Raw genomic sequence first — 16221 nt, forward strand, 5'->3', positions numbered from 1 at the left:
TGACTTCAGTGCCCAGAACTTTGGTAGGTCATCTACCAAAGATAGTTGTACTTGCTTTGGTAGGCACTTCTTAACTGGACAAATTCTGACATCATTCACAAAGTAGTACTGTGTTGGTATGGGATAGTGCCTGGGTTTTGAAGAATTACTTACTACTAACCAGCTTTGAGATATGAAATCTTCATGCAGTCTTTTTTCCCCATGGAGATGGTGGCCTAACAAATAGCAACCTTACTTTTAAAGTTAGTTTACCTACTTATTTAAGAACAGAGCACAAAGTTCACCTTGACATGAAAGACTCAAAGAACTGTGATGATGGTAGTTACCAAAAAATACTTCAAACAAATCCTTAGTATCTCACATCAAGAATGTTTTATTTGCTTGCTAATAGCTTTATGCTACTTCTTGAATTCTTCATAATTTGTTTTGCTAGGGGAACTGAAGACCAAAATCAGTGAACTTTGTCTTGGAAAAGAATTCCACTTTGTTTACCCTATCCCCATTTTTGTGTCTCATCATATCTTGTAATTAAGTAAATTAATGACACGTAATTTAAAAACACCAAAATAGCAACTTCAAAATCTACATTGTTCATTTGAAAATGTAGGATTGTATTGTCAGACAGTAGAACCATGTCATAGAATTTTATTATTGGTTGCAGTTGTTGAAGAGGAAATAATTATTTTTGTAATAGTGATGACACACTAACAGTCTTTTGATGTGAATGAAGCTTTTGCTTGAGTCATTTGTGTTCTTGTTTTTTTCATTTTGTTCTTGTTGAAAAATACTACAAAATATGAAGGTATTTTATCTTTGTACACTCTCTTGCCTTGTTAATCTAGAATGCTGTTCTTGCAGGAAGGATATAAAATTTGTCAGTGACATTGAGAAGGAAATGAGAATGCTTGTGGAAGCTGTGAATAAGGTCAGTGTTCATATACGAGTTTGATATTACTGAACTTTATTAATACTCATAGTTATGAGTTGACACTAGATCTGTTTGGGCTCCATATATATAGTGCACAGTTTATTGCAAAAAGAACAAAATTTTTGGGAGACCTAGTAGTTCAGGATTACTTTGGTGCCAAACCTTTCTTAAGGATTCAAGCAGTGCTAGGCTTTAATGCATCAATGGATTATCATCAATTTTTGGATCTCCATTAATAAAATATTGTTAAAGATGATGTTTAAACATTCCGACTTTGAGAAGGAAAGCCTTGGTACTTCTGATCTCTGTAGTGGAACATGCTCACAGATTTTTTGATATCTTCCTATATTTGCCAGTGCATGAGGTTGTCCTCTTTCTTCTATAAGAAAACCTGGATTCAGCCACAGTGTTTGAGAGACTCCAGTATACTTAGAGAGGTTGATACCACAGACACAATCATATGTTTTTCAGTGATACCACATTCTGCTATGTCAGGGTAGCTTGCTGCTACTCCGTGAAAGACCCAGGATATGTGATTCAAAGGACCATGTAAACTATACTAGCCTCAGTTGCCCTTAGCTCAAGAAGGAGCTAATTTTCTGTAGAAAGCATAGTTTTGAGTTCCCTAGGCCCTAAGGACAGTTACTTAACTTTACTCCTTCAAAAAATTATGGATGATGTTTCTTAAACAGTCTTGGTGCTTATCCATCTGTCTAAGATTCTTGCCCATTGTTTCTGTCATTAGAATGAAAGATGAAAATGAGTCAGTCTGTGTCTAGTTATCAAAGGGGCCCCGTGGGGTCATCCAGTCCAAGCTCTGAGCTCAAGCAAGGTCATCCTAGAAAGAACATTGCATGGGATTGCATCTAGACAGACCTCCAGTGAGAGAGACTCCACAGTCTCTCTGGACAATTTGTTTCAGTCTTCAGTCACCTGCACAGTAAAGTTCTTTCTTATGTTCATGTGGAACTTCCTCTGTTCATGTGGAATGCCTCTTTTCCTGTTGGTTGGCGCTATTAAGGGGCTGCCTATTAAGCAGCCAACTATTATGCTGCCCGGCTCCATCCTCCCGACACTCTATCTTCAGATACTTATTGACAAAAGAAATAATATTAAACAAAATCCTATTTGTTATCTCTTCTTGAGGCACAATAGGCCCAACTTTTTCGGCCTATGTTTGTGAGATGCTCCAGTCCCCTGTCATCTTTGTAGCCCTCTGCTGGACTTGCTCCAGGAGCTCCACTCTTGTCTTGTACTGAGGAGCCCAGTACTGGACACAGAATTTCAGGTGAGGCCTCATGAGGGCTGAGTAGAGGAGCAGGATCACCTCTCATGACCTCCTGGTCACACTCTTCCTAGTGTACCATGTCATTAGCCTTGTGCCACAAGGGCACAATGCTGTCTCATGACAGCTTGTTGCTTACCAGCACCTCCAGATCCTTGTCTGAAGATCTGCTTTCCAGCAGGTCAGCCTATACTGGTGCATGAAGTTCCTCTGTACTTGCCCTTTAAAGAATTTCAGAAGGTTCCTCTCTGCCCATTCCTCCCGCCTGCTGAGATCCTTTTGAAGGGCTGCACAATGCTCTGGGGTGTTGGCCACTCCTCCCAGCTTTGGGTCATCAGTGAACTTGCTGAGGAGAAATCTGCCCCTTCATCCAAGTCACTGATGAATAAGTTAAAACAATATTAGAGCCAGTACTGACCACTGGGGAGCACTGCTAGTTACAGCTTGACTCTCTGCCACCGATCACAATCCTCTGAGATCTGCTGTTCTCAGTACACCTCACTGTCCAGTCATCCAGGTTGTACTTTGTGAGTTAACCCATGAGGTGGCAGAGGACACAGTGTCAAAAATCTTCCTGAAGTCCAGGTAGACAATATTCAGTGCTCACTCCTTAACCGTCCAGGGGATAGATAGTTATTTTCGTTGTTTTCTTGTACAGTCAGATTGGTTAAGCTTGCTTTTCCTTTGCTGATCCATACTGACTAATCCTGATCACCTTCCTGTCATCCCACGATGACCTTGAGGATGAATCATTCCCATCACCTCTCCAGAAATTGATGTGAGACTCTGTGTTGGTTTTGCATGGCCTGGTTTTTGGTAGTGGTGGGGTGGGGGTCACAGAGGTAGCTTCTGTGAAAACCTCCACCGTGTCCGGCAGAGCCAATCCCTCACGGCTCTGAAGATGGACATGCCACTGGCCAAGGCTGGGCCAATTAGAAATGATGGTAATCTCTAATTACCTCTGCAATAATATATTTAAGAAGAAATCAAAACAAAGGTGGTGTCACAGTTTTGATTCCAGCTAGAGAAGAGGAGGAGGTGAAAGCTTGTGAGGAAAACAACATGGAGACACCAAGGTCAGTGGAGAAGGATGGGCAGGAGGTCCTCCAGGTGCCAGAGCTGTTAAGGTCATGGGCTCATAGGGCCCTGCTTCTTTGTTTGTTCTTTTACTGTTGATATAATAATCAGTGCTGAATCAAGCATTATCAGTCTTTGTTAAGCGATAAAAAATAGAACATTGGGGTTTATTAAATAAAAGAGCCTACTGATGACATGAGGAACTTGCAGATAAATAGCTTCTTTGGTAGAGGGACGTGATTGATAAATTTGACATCTTTGTAACTATCTGCACTATTTGCATTATGAATCCAATCTACAAAATAAAATGGGATCTGATGTGAACTTTTATTTTTAAAAATAAAAATTCTGATAAAAATAATTTTGTGTTGTTTCTTGAAATTTAAGTAGAATGACTGTAACCAGGATTTTTATTTCAAACTTAAAATATACCCCTATGTGGGCATGTGTAAACTTTGAGGTGATGGAAACAACAGAGAACATACACTTTAATTTTGGGAATTAAATTAATAATTTTAGATGAGCTTTCTATCAATACAGAGGTCTTACCAATTGATTTTGTCATAACAGCAAAATTTTAGAGGTAGAAACACTTTTTTCATTGGTTTTTTTTTCCCCTGGCTCTCCTGAAGGAAAACTTCACCTTTTTTTTTGTTTCTTTCTTAACCTTTTCTGTTGAATTCAGGGCAAGCACACAAAGAAGAGTCATTGTTACCCACCAATGAACAGAGACCACCGCAGAATCATCCATGAATTAGCTCAGGTTTATGGCATTGAAAGTGTGAGCTATGACAACGAACCAAAGCGCAATGTTGTTATCACTGCAGTGAAGTATGTAATTCATTGTTGCTTTCAAATCCTTACAGTATAGTTTAAATAACTGGATGGTTTTTTTATCACTTAACAGATGGAGTTTATTTACAGTGCAACTTGCAAAATGCAGTAATTTCCAGTAGAATAATTTTTAAAGCAGTTTTTGAATTGATAGTTTAATGGGCTTATTTACTCAAGTAAATCTTCAGAGAAGAAAACACCATTAAAAATAAAAAAGCTAAGAAAATATTCTGCAAGATTGTTTTCCATTCATCTTTCCAGTAACTTTTGGTCATCAGCTAGATTTGAAAGAGGTATCAAAAATAATGTATGAAATAAAATTTTATGAAAACTAATTTCTGGGTTGAGAAATCATACTTAAATTTGCACCATCTTTGAAAAAATCTGGTTGTTGTAACATATTTCTCCATCTGTATGAACCTATCACAGAGTATACTCTCTCTTTAGCTAATGGACAAAGAGGGAACAGGAATTACTGCAAATAGAAGAGGTTTTGTAGCAAAAATGAAATGTTTTGGAGAGCACTCACAGAAGGCAGTTCATTGTAGAAAAGAAAATTAAGGGAGTACAGCTAAGAAAAAACCAAAGTGATTGCACTAAAGACATAGTATGGGAAGACTTCTTGTATCAGAGCTTCATTGATTGTGCTCCTTGTTCAGCAGCATATTTAGTTTAGTGCTGTCAAATTGTGACTATTTAACAACCAGTTGTTTTTAACTGTAAAGACTGACTGCAGTTGTAAGAAGTCTCTCATCTTCCATGCTATTAGAGTGCCATGAGCTATTCCTGAACTTGTTCATCATTTGGTAGCTTAGCTACAATCTTGATTTCTTCTGAGAGAGATGGAACATTACTTTGATCTTACAATGTAAAATACTTTGTGTTTCAAGTAAAGGAAAATGAGCAAAGAGTTCATATTTTAAAAATGTCTATTTAAAAAAGAAATAGGAGGGCAGAGGAGAAATTAGTGAAGATGATAAAAGGAGCAGGGCAGATGATTATGCTTTAAAAGCAAAGGGATGTTTTGCAACTTGAGAGTGGGAGGCCTTCCTCTGTATGGTTTTAGGACAAATTGCGCACTTTTTCTTCTCTTGGGTTTCCCAGGGAGTAGTCTACTGTGCAGAATGCAAATGCTTCTATTTTATTATTGCCACTCTTAAAAGACACTTGAGTGGTGTGCTGAAACTATTCTTCAGCTGCATAGCAGTATTTCTTAATTTAATGGATTATTCCAAAGCTTCTTTTAATTTTCTTTTTATTTGTCACTTCTTCAAAATATAAAAAACGTTGTAGCCTCACATGAAAATAGCTCATATTCTAGAATGATATTTTTGAGTACTTCACAATGGCTTCTTCAACTCCCAGAGCTAGTAGTCACCAGAAAGTCAAAATGGTTTTGTTTCATTCTATCTCAGCAATGCCTTTGTATTTCTATCATGGGCTCTTTCATGTATAAATAAATGAAAATCATTCAGGCAAAAAGACCATTCCTTCTTTTCACACTCCAGTATTTTGACATTCAAATTTAGTATGCCTACACAAGTCCGTTAGAAGGGTGAGAAAGTCTCCTTGGTTCTAAGAAAGCTTCCTCCAACCAGGTTGTTTCCTATTCCAGAGATCTAAGGGCAAACTTTGCCCTCAGCCTCTGCCTCCATCACCCACAGTAAAAAGTTGGTCATATTAGCTGCATTAGAATCACTCGTGTGCAGCATTGCCCATATAACCACAGAGAAGATCATTCCCAGTTTTGATTGACTGTTGAGCTTAGTCTGAATGACAGTTCTGGGTGTCATTTGAAGTGTAAGACCCGTAGTGGATCCTTTCAAGTGCCTTTCTCTGTGCTTGCCTGTTGGGCATCTTTGCAGTCACCATCTTTTGAACAGTTGCCATACAAGGTTCGAAGTCATATCTAGACTGTTGTGATGAGAAGGGTAAAACTTTCTTTTTGAAGTACACGCTTGTGTTTCACTGTACCTGTCAGTGTTTTTTTTAAAGTTTTTTACTTGGACGAGTAAAAATTTCCTTCTTTTCCAAATAACTCTGGATTCCAGAGCCTGTTAAAGGGATGCCTGCTTATTTTTATGTAGTGGCCAGTGTTTAAGCAGCTTGTCTGGACTTGAGAAATCCTAGAAGTGGTTTTGAGGGCAGTTATTCTTGTAAGACCGATCTTTTTCCTTTTACTTCCAGGAAGAACATTAGGCTCAGTTTTTCCTCATGAACAAGGGGACTTATTAAGAAAGCCACATGCTGTCATAGTTTCATTGACACGTCCTGTGTTATTTTTTTCCTCCCAGGATTTTACTTCCATTCAGTAAGGTCAGTCTGAAAATGGTTTTGAAGTGGATACCTAGATGTACACTATACAAAATCAACAGAATCAAAGACCTAAAGAAATTAAACCCCCTGTTACTACATGGAACATCCTTATTAGATCATGGCAGTTGCATCGCAGAAAGAAAATGCTGCACATCCCAGTACATTTAAGTACAAATACTGCTATAAGGTCACCAGCCAAGGTGGTTTTGACAGCAGTCCTGCTTCAGAAGAAAGCTGCATCTTTTTCTAACTGTTTTTTTCCTTAAATGTTGTTGTAAGTTGTTTGCCCTGAGAATAGTATGTGTTGCTTCTGGAAAGCTTTTAACACAGAATATATGTATCAGGAGATTGTTAAAGAGTGTTTTGCTTCATTATTCCACCTCAACTGCTACCAGTTTTTGGAGACATTTTTCAGAAAAATCTGCTCTGTCTGAAAGATGGTGGTACATTTTTGCAAGGCTACGTGGAATAAGTCTGAACAGATTGGTGGACAAAGAATTTTATAGTAGTTCATACCAAAACAGTTCAATGCTGACCCATACTGTAGTTACAAAAATTGAGCTTGAAGTCTTGAAGTAGACAAATTGAGTCATGATTCCCACATTTCAGTTTTATACAACAGGCCATCCTGTCAGGACTAGCGCTGCCTTAAAATCAACAGATGGCTTATGTTCATGCTTTTCCCGTACTGCCATTAAAAAGGTGTCATCTCAACTTTGTTGCTTGAGGCAGGCACTTGGTTTTTCTTTTCCTTACTTTGGGAATAAGTTAATGAAATGAAGAATGGCAACTTTCATATCAAAATGTCCAAAATACTGACAGAGCCTTCTGTTTTCATATCAACAGTTCTTTCACAGCTGATGATAGATAACCATGGGTTAGGTAGGGTCTGCTTTCTTTCTTATTTCTGGTAATTAATTAATCAAAGGGGTTTTTTTCCCATTGTGTATCTGTATCTGTTTAGTTGAATTGTTGAATTCAGTTGTTTGGGGTTTTTCCACATGGGCTAAATTTGAGTGACTGTTTCATCTTTTTTTTCCTTTAACCAATCAGTGTGCCACCAATGTATACAGAAGGTGGTGTTAATTTTGCTGAAGTGTAAGTTTATAGATTTTCGTCTCTAATCCCCTGTGGGTTTTTGGTATGTTTTTTTGTTGTTGGGGTTTTGGGTTTTTGGTTGGGTTTGTTTTGTTTGTTTGGTTTGGTGTTTGGTTTTGGTTTTGGTTTTTTTTTTGATGGATGATAAATTTGTCAAAGCTAAAACATGTCTAGGCCTTAATGTGACCAAAGTGACCAAAGCAAATTTGGTTCCAGGGTCATCTCTGATTGTTCACAAGGCTTTGATCCCTCCTGATTTTTAAAAGTTTGCTGTATTAACTCTCTACATCCTGGGAACATTTAACTTTAGAGCAGAACTTACTTTCTTGAAATGCAGGAACATTCTCTTTTTTCAGTAAGATTTTTTTTTTAGCTAATTAGTAGAAATTGCTGCCACATGTATTCTTCCAGGTGTTCCGTTCCCAGCATTTCAGAGCTGTCAGTTATTTTCTTTTTTACTATACAAGTGAGATAGTCTGATATTCTAGAGTAAGGACAGACAACTTACTTTAATTGTTGAAGGCCTTTCTAGGCTTTCTTCTTTTTTTGCTTAATTACCTCCAGGCAATTTACTTTCCATGTTTTTGCATATCACAGTTGATAAAAATGAAAGACAGCAGAATACCTTCCCATCTAGCACTGTTGTCTTTTTCCACTTAGAACTCTAGAGTTGAGTTGTAACTGAAATAGCAGTGTGAGCATTTGACTTTATAAAGCAGGCTTAGCACTAAGGGAGAAAAGGACTTTTTAACTGTTTTATACAGGAGAGGAAAATCACCTGATTTCAACTAATAGGACTGTAATATACTTGTTAGAGTGTACCTGTAAACGTAATATAATCTTGAAACAATTATGGCCAGTGACAAGTAACTTTTTTTCCAAATAATGAAAATTTCAGCTGTTGGGGAGATGGGAATGCTTTTTTAATTGGTCACCTATGTTTGTAAGATCTTGTAATTTATTGGAATAGAATGTCAGTACTCAGTTTAAAACAATACTGAAAGGGGCTCAGGAATCACCACTTAATATTTTAGTGGACTTAACCTTGAAAATGTTGTGGAGTTTTTCATCTGTGTTGCCACAATATCACAAAAATTTGCCCTTAAATGCAGACTGATATAAACAATATACTATTAAATAAAAAAGATGAAGATAATGGAAATAAGACAAATACATAATTTTTGTAAACTCTGAAATAGAATTGGCATTCATCTGCGTACTGATGTGAGATTTCAACTGCTCAGGGAAATGGGGAAAAAGTATGAATTATCAAGTATGTGACAAAGCATGGAACTCAACATGTGCAAATTTCTGGAATTAAAACAATATGTAACCTATTGCTTTGCAGCATTGTTCCTATTCAGTGTGTAATTTTGAAAGATACAAGATGCATATGATGGTATTCATTGAGTAGGAAGTTAATGTAATTACAAACACAGAGAATCTTATTATCTGGAGGAGTATATTTAAAAATGGACGAATAAAGTAAATAAGGAGGAAACATCCTTATTTAGTGCTTGACACAGAATTATGTAGGTTGGGAAAAGATCATTGTGTCCAGTAGTAGTATCAAGCCTACCTACCATTAAACCAAGTCCGTAAACATACCTACACATCTTTTAAATACCTCCATGGATGGTGACTCATCCACTTCCCTGGGCAGCCTATTCCAATGCTTGGCAACTGTCTCAGTGAAGAACGTTTTTCTAATACCCAATAAAAACCTTTCAGGAATGCAGTTTAGTTTAGTGTACAAGAAGTAGTTTGGTCTGAAAATGTCAGTAGTGTGGGTTTAGAATAAAGTGCAGGAAGGGTAAAAAATTGACCTTGATGAAGTTTAAGAATTTTCATTTATTCAGGCTTATCTGCCCCCAGATAAGATGAAGAAGAAACTGGTAATGGGAAAGATGTTAACAGTGGAAGCTCTTTCAGTCTTGCAGTTAAATCATCCAAGTGAAATAAGACAAACTCAACTCTTGAAAAGTGGCTTGTTAATTCAGAGGAAATTTTAAGAGATCTTCACAACCTATTAAAGATAGTATATTTGGTAATGATTTGGGTTTTTTTTTTTTTTCAGTTAGATGCCTTTTGAAAAGATCTTGCTTGGACTTTTTTATTTTTTCCTGGGTGTTGGAAGTTGTTTCCAGATTAATTTTTTTTTATATATATCCTTCTTCTTTCTCCCGCCTTTAGGCAGAGTTTGCCAGCTGAAGTTGAGTGTGATTCACAGCCTAAAATATATCAGTATACACACTGAAGTACATTGTCCTCCTATACTGGAGAACATACTGCTCTGTAACCATAGCCGTGGGATGACCCTTACACTGCAGATGGGACAGGCACAAGTGTGGTGGCAATCACATAATAGATTGTAATTAGCATGGAGGACAGAAGAAGCTGATTTTCTAATTTGCCCACTCTAATGCATAGTGGTTTTTTTCTGATCTGATTCGCCTGGAACTGCTTACAAGGAAGAGGCAGTGTTGTTTGAGGGAGTGCCTTTTAGCAGAGTGCTGTGATCAATGACTTCTACATTATTTACTGCCAGCATTTGAGAAGGTGATCCAAAATTTTAGATATAGTTGTAAAGATTCTTTGAACTGTGTTCTTGTGGTGCTGAGTTAAGCTATTAAGTTGTTCCTTCTGATTTATATCTTGTTCTTTGAAAGAACAGATATGTTGCCCTAGAGTATAAGTATCCAGTTTTGCTATTTTAACAGTTGATCATTTAGTGCACTTCATAGTGGAAAGGAGTTGTGGACCTCACATGTGGAAAAGAAGTCTGGATACCAAAGCTCAAATCTAGTAAGCTGCTTCTGCATCTTTTATAGACAGCAGTGAAGAGACATTTAGAATACTGGATAGATTTTTGGTAATGAAAATGTATTTTTTGAGATGTTGGTCTCCATGGCTGGAAAATTAAATATTTGAATAGACAATTTAAGAATACAAATGTGAGCTCTGATACCAAAATTGCTACTTACAAATATTACTCATTCCCAACTTCTTAATGAGTATGATTTCCTATTGAACTAAATACTCTTTCTTTTATTTCTTTAGAGGGAAATCCATTTGTCCAAGCAATACCTTAACTTCTGTGCTAGATAAAGAAATGCAGAGCAGACCTGCACCTCCTTTTCTTCGTTACAAGCAAACAGATAAGTAAGGAATTTGGATTTAAAACCTTATTCTTCAGTTTTGTGCTGAGTTCCCCATGGAACATATTCCTGAGCTTCAACTTCTTATGCTCTGTTTCTGCTTTTTTCCCTTTTTTCTGCTTTGGAGCTTGCAGTATGCATTAAAATGTTCTTTCCACAGACGTAACCATGAAATGAAGTGATAAGAAAATGTGAGATTGGCTGTGTGTTATAGGGGTAGTAGCATAACAAATATTATTTGGGTTTAAAATTATTTTAAAATAAATATTAGATAGTTGGGAAGAGAGTGCTCATTTGGAGGTTTGGGATTCTGTTTTTTTCTTTTACCTTTATCCAGTGTCTTACTGGCATAAAATGATTTATTTGGACTGGTACTAAATGTATTTTTCTTGTGTATATATGACTGCACAGTTGATTAAAGGTGACCTACAATTTTTGTCAAATAGTAAGAATTACTGAATATAGGGTATATAAGGCATCTTGGTGAATAGTCTTAAAAGGACAGTCTTTATGTTGTATGACCTGCCAGCTTCAGATACTTGTAGTTATCTCATAGTTACAATTTTTTTTTTAATGGGTGGCTTTTTATTTGTTCGGGTTTTACCTTTTAGAAGTGTTTTCCTCCCAAATTTTTTGCAGATGAGCATCTGAAGTTATGTTCAAGTACCTTTTGCAGAAAGGGACTGCTTAACGTTGCAGTAACTACTTTTGGTAGGTGCTGCTGGAATACAAAGTAGGCTGTTCTGAAAAAATTTAAATTCTTTCAGAGCTAAGCATCTAGAGCAAAACATATTTTTAGAAGAATTGCTTAAGGTGTAACTCAGTGTCAGTTTTTAATAGGTTGATACTGTCTGTTTCTACTTCTGTGGGATTCCTGTCTTCAGTGACCATAATTAATGCTAAGGAGTTATGTAGCAAAATTAAATAGAGGGTCTTAGCCATTCATTTTTCATTACTAGAAGTAAAGTTTCTTTAGAAATTCTTAATTCTACAAAATCTTTTGGAAGATCTCGTACTGTCTTACTGAAAAAAAATCTTTACAGTGTTTGGATTTGCTATGACTGTATATTTTGTGTTACTCTTGCTTTTGAAAGCAAGCAGGTTTGATCATCAGCTCACTTTGGCAGTATTTATTTTGCTGTTTCCTTTAAAAAGGCATTTTGAACATTTAGTCTTCAGTACAGTATCATTTTAGTAATAAATATTACTGGTAAATTACATTTTCTGGTAAAACCCCAAAAGGCATTTAATCCATTCAGACACATGTTGATGTACATTAATTTAATCAGTCATATGTTTTTGTAAAAATTCAGTAAACAAAGGCTTTCTGGAGCATTAAGATACTTTGATTAAAACTTAGTTTAAAACTACATGCTATTGACCAATGCAGTGTGTATGTGCACACTGAGATATTATGGGAGTTTGTGATTCAGTTTACCTTGTATCTTTTTTTTCCATGCATGTAACGTCTAATATTCTTGTAATTTCAGGACTAGTGGAAACAGTGGTTTATCCAAACCATTAAAGGAAGAGCCAGTAATTGACTACTTTGATGTCCAGGACTGAAGTGATTGATACAGAATCATTCAGATGAATAAGAATCACATAGATTATGATACAGAAGCTTAGAGGTGGAAATAATAAGTCATTGTGTGAGGTGCTTTTTGATTATCTGTCAAATGACTGGTTGTTCAGCATATTCATAATTTAACATCTAAAGTTAGCTAGATATGCTAGATTAAAAAGTTAAGCATTTCAACAGTTTATGTAACTGCATAATACCTAGTAGTAGTATGAGTTTTTTAAATCTGGGTTTGGTGCAGTTTTGTATCTAATGTGCAGCCAGAATAATTTAGATTTTCATTGATGACTTTGAAGCAAGAGAACTGATGCAGATATATTTTTGGAATATTAAGAACAACAATAAATCTCAAGTATTTATTTTGATGTATCACACACAACTCAAAAGGGACTAGAAATAATCTGTGATAAAAACACTGATTGGGATATTCTTAAAGTATATTAATGTTTTATTAATTCACTTTTGTGTTATTTGTGTTAAATTTGAGAATTTGAGTTAGTCTTCTACATAGAAAGAAATACAAAATTAAAGTATAAATACATACATAAATGCCTATTTAGAACACAGAATTGCTTTGGAATCTGAAGAATCAGTATTTGGGGAAGGTAGGGAATTAAAACTTACTCTAATGTCAAATTTGATGTGTTTAAAAAGAAAAACAAGCAAAAACAAAGAAAAAAACCCAAACTAAACAACAACAAAACCAACCCCACAACATGAGATTACTAATACTACTACTTTTTTATTCAAGACCTTGAACAAAATCAAACTTCATATATTATTTTGGTGTTCTGTGCATGATTTTGTTGTGGTTTATATTTTTTTCTGTACTGTGCAAGTATAAGATGAATGTGTGAAGTTTGGTTTTAGTATGTTATGAATTTGTAAAATTTATAAGTCCAACTGCCTAAGCTATTTGGCAATGGAAAATCTTTTTTTTATGGGAAATGCCATTAACAAAATGGGATGACAGTTTAAACACTGAAAGATGCCTGAGTGTTCTCATGATGGTGGATTGTTTCCAGATCTTGATTTAAGATAGGTGAGTAGCTCTCTGGGAGAGGAGATTGTAGGTCTGATCAGAAGAGGTGGTACAGCTCTGAATTGGAGTCATATCTGTTCTCCTGAGGAGAAGGTCTTTTGTATTAATAGCTTTAGGAACTCTGACGCTGATGCACTCTGATTCTTATTCCTTGTGGCTGCTACGTGTAATACTTGAGGTGAGTCCCCTATACAGCATAGGAGGCTGATGATAAAAAGGGGCTCACTACGTTGTAGTGTGAAATTTGTTGCCAAAAAATTGAAAGCATTTACTCATGCTTAGATTCACGTAGAGTTATCATATGACCCTGAGCCTTAACTATGAAGCCATTCCATGGCTACATTTCAATTGAACAGCTCATGAAACATGGAAGAACAAGTAGAAAACTCACAAACCATACCTGTCCCCCCAGATGTTTTAAAAATAAAATGCTTCCTGTTATTGTATATTTTTGTAGGAGTTTATTATTTCACATTTTTAAAAATGCAGGCTTAAATGGCACTAAACATTTGAAGTGTTTCAAGTAAAACAGGTACCTTTAAGAGTGTTCAAGCTTTACATTTGTATGTAGTGATTTAAATTTATTTTACTTTTTTTATATACTTTATGAGCAGAAATGAAAATTAAATCATTATGTCTTGCATTGCCCTTAATTTCTTAAACAAATTATTGTTTGATTCTACAAGGTATGTTGCTAAATTCAGCTGAAGAAATAAGTTACTTCCAGGAATGTATTTCTTCAATCCCTTCCGTGTGAGGACTGTATCTGTACCAGTGCTTCCAGACAAGCGCTGTCTCAGTGTGGCCAAACAAGGGCTATTCCTGGTTTTGAAACTCAGAGCTATGTTAATATAGCACTGACTTAAAGCTAGCAAGACCTCTATTAAGAATGTGTGTAGTTAAGCCACAAAGGTAGGTTTGAGACAGGAGCTGGCCACACATGTCCAATGAACTGAGTCAGATGCATGTATACTGGAGCACACACAATTGGTTTAATGTAGGTAGACCTAACATTACAAAAAATCAAAGTGGTTTAGTTGATAATAAATAGAATAAAGCTGAAGCCTACTAACTATTCACAGATTCACATGAATATAGCCAAAACCATCACATTTGTGCCTCTGATTTGAAATTTAAAACCTAAAAGGTTTTTGTGGTATTATTTTCAGCTCTGTTTAGTGGAATTTTTATCAGATTATGGCATAACATAAAAGCTCAACAGCTTTGGTGAGACACACTTCAGCAGTCAATTTGCCACTGCTTGTAATAAGAAAATGGAAGTAATCTCAGTTTCTCAAGCTAAGATTAATAATTATTACTGAATGTGTTCATACTGAGAAGTCATACTTCTTATCATTTGCTTCTTAACTATGTGAATGTTAAAACATTTTTATAGAACTATATGTCCCACATATAATCATGGCTGTGGGATCCATACCTGTAGTAATGAAGCAGTTCACAAGTACTGAATCTTTTTATTTTTAATTCATCTTAGTAACTTGGTTAAAAATATGGTACCATATGTTTCCCCACGAAAGTGATTTTCCCTTGGAGCTCAGCTACATAGCCTTACGAAGGAATTCAGCAAAGGTTAACAGTGGCGCTGTTTCTGTTTTGTTTTGCTTTTGCTGCAATGTATCAGTGACTTTCATATGGAATATGGAATAGTAATAAAGGCTGGAAATTTGATATATGTGATAATTTAGCTTCATATTGCACGTGTGCCTTGTGGAAATACTTTTCAAGTAGCTATTTTTTAAATCTGAGCTGGCATTTACACCTTTTATGTAATAGAAGAATAAGTAGATAAAAGAAATTTTTGCATCAGTGAAGGCAGTGGCAAAAATCATGGTGATATCACTGTAACTTACAACTTCAGCTTCAGTATGCTAGCAATTTTCCACAACCCTAAGAATAATATTGTCTCCTGTAAATATATTTGGACAAACTACTTCTCAGTAAGCATCTTTTGAAATAAGTTATGTGATACCAGGTGGAATTCCTGCAACTTCATGAAGTGCTTTTAAAATTGTATTTAAAATAGGCAGATAGTTTGGCATTTGGGCTCTGCTGTTACCTGTCTGTGTAGCTTAAAATATTTAAAGTGCTCCGAATATTCAGTATTTGAGTTTAACATAAAATTGTATAGGATACATGAGTAAACTTCAAGATCACTTGTTTCTATGGCAGCTTTTACATTATCTGTCTCAAAATGAGCTAAGTAAAGTTTTTCTACAACACTTGTCATTTGTTGAAAGATCTATATTTAACTGAATTTTGTCAAGTTACTGATGTAAAATTGTTTTCTTTACAAACTCAAAATAAATCTAAACTTAAAATTCAGTGCTTTGGAATTGTTTGCAAACTTCATCTTGGTATTCAAGAGTTGGAAGACTGAGACATCACAGAGAAACAAGTGTAAAGATTTAAATGGACATTTGGGAAGTTCCTTTTCCTCAAATTTTTAAATAAAGTATGTGGTTTCCTGGATTTGAAATGATTTTTAAATTAATGCTGTGTGGAGAATGAAGCAAGTAAAGAGGGCTCCCCAGAAAATGGAGAGTATGCTGCCTTCTTGGAATTCAGAGGTACAGGAGAGACGATTCTGGATAGAAATGTGCATTTTGGTTATATGAAAAACCTTTTATTATGTCAGCCTAAATGCTACTTGGCAGTAAAATATATTATTGTAACTTACGGTCCCTTCATTGTTGTTTGTTCACCATTAAGTGGTAATGGTGACTGTAAGGCAGGTGGGAGGAGGGGAAGTGAGGATAATGTAGCATTAAAGTTCTGTGGGCATTAGATATAAGAAACTCAGGATGATATATGGGAGGTGGAGGGATGATATAAGAACTCTGCCATCATAGTTTAGTATGTGACAGAAAGATTCAAAAAGCA

At 35.8% G+C, this 16221-nt stretch overlaps 1 protein-coding gene across 1 annotated transcript in view; it reads left to right on the forward strand.

Annotated features, from left to right (window-relative positions):
- The window catches only part of NFX1 (nuclear transcription factor, X-box binding 1), a 75462-nt gene extending 59554 nt beyond the window's left edge, over window positions 1-15908 (forward strand). Inside the window, exons 21-24 of the mRNA XM_058802460.1 lie at window positions 859-925; window positions 3976-4121; window positions 10599-10700; window positions 12187-15908. Coding sequence (XP_058658443.1) covers window positions 859-925; window positions 3976-4121; window positions 10599-10700; window positions 12187-12262 — 391 coding nt within the window. The 3' untranslated portion in view covers window positions 12263-15908. The remainder of the gene's footprint in view (window positions 1-858; window positions 926-3975; window positions 4122-10598; window positions 10701-12186) is intronic.
- Window positions 15909-16221: the final 313 nt, after the last annotated feature.

Source organism: Ammospiza caudacuta, chromosome 1 (assembly GCF_027887145.1).
Source record: "Ammospiza caudacuta isolate bAmmCau1 chromosome 1, bAmmCau1.pri, whole genome shotgun sequence".
Taxonomy (NCBI): Eukaryota; Metazoa; Chordata; class Aves; order Passeriformes; family Passerellidae; genus Ammospiza; species Ammospiza caudacuta.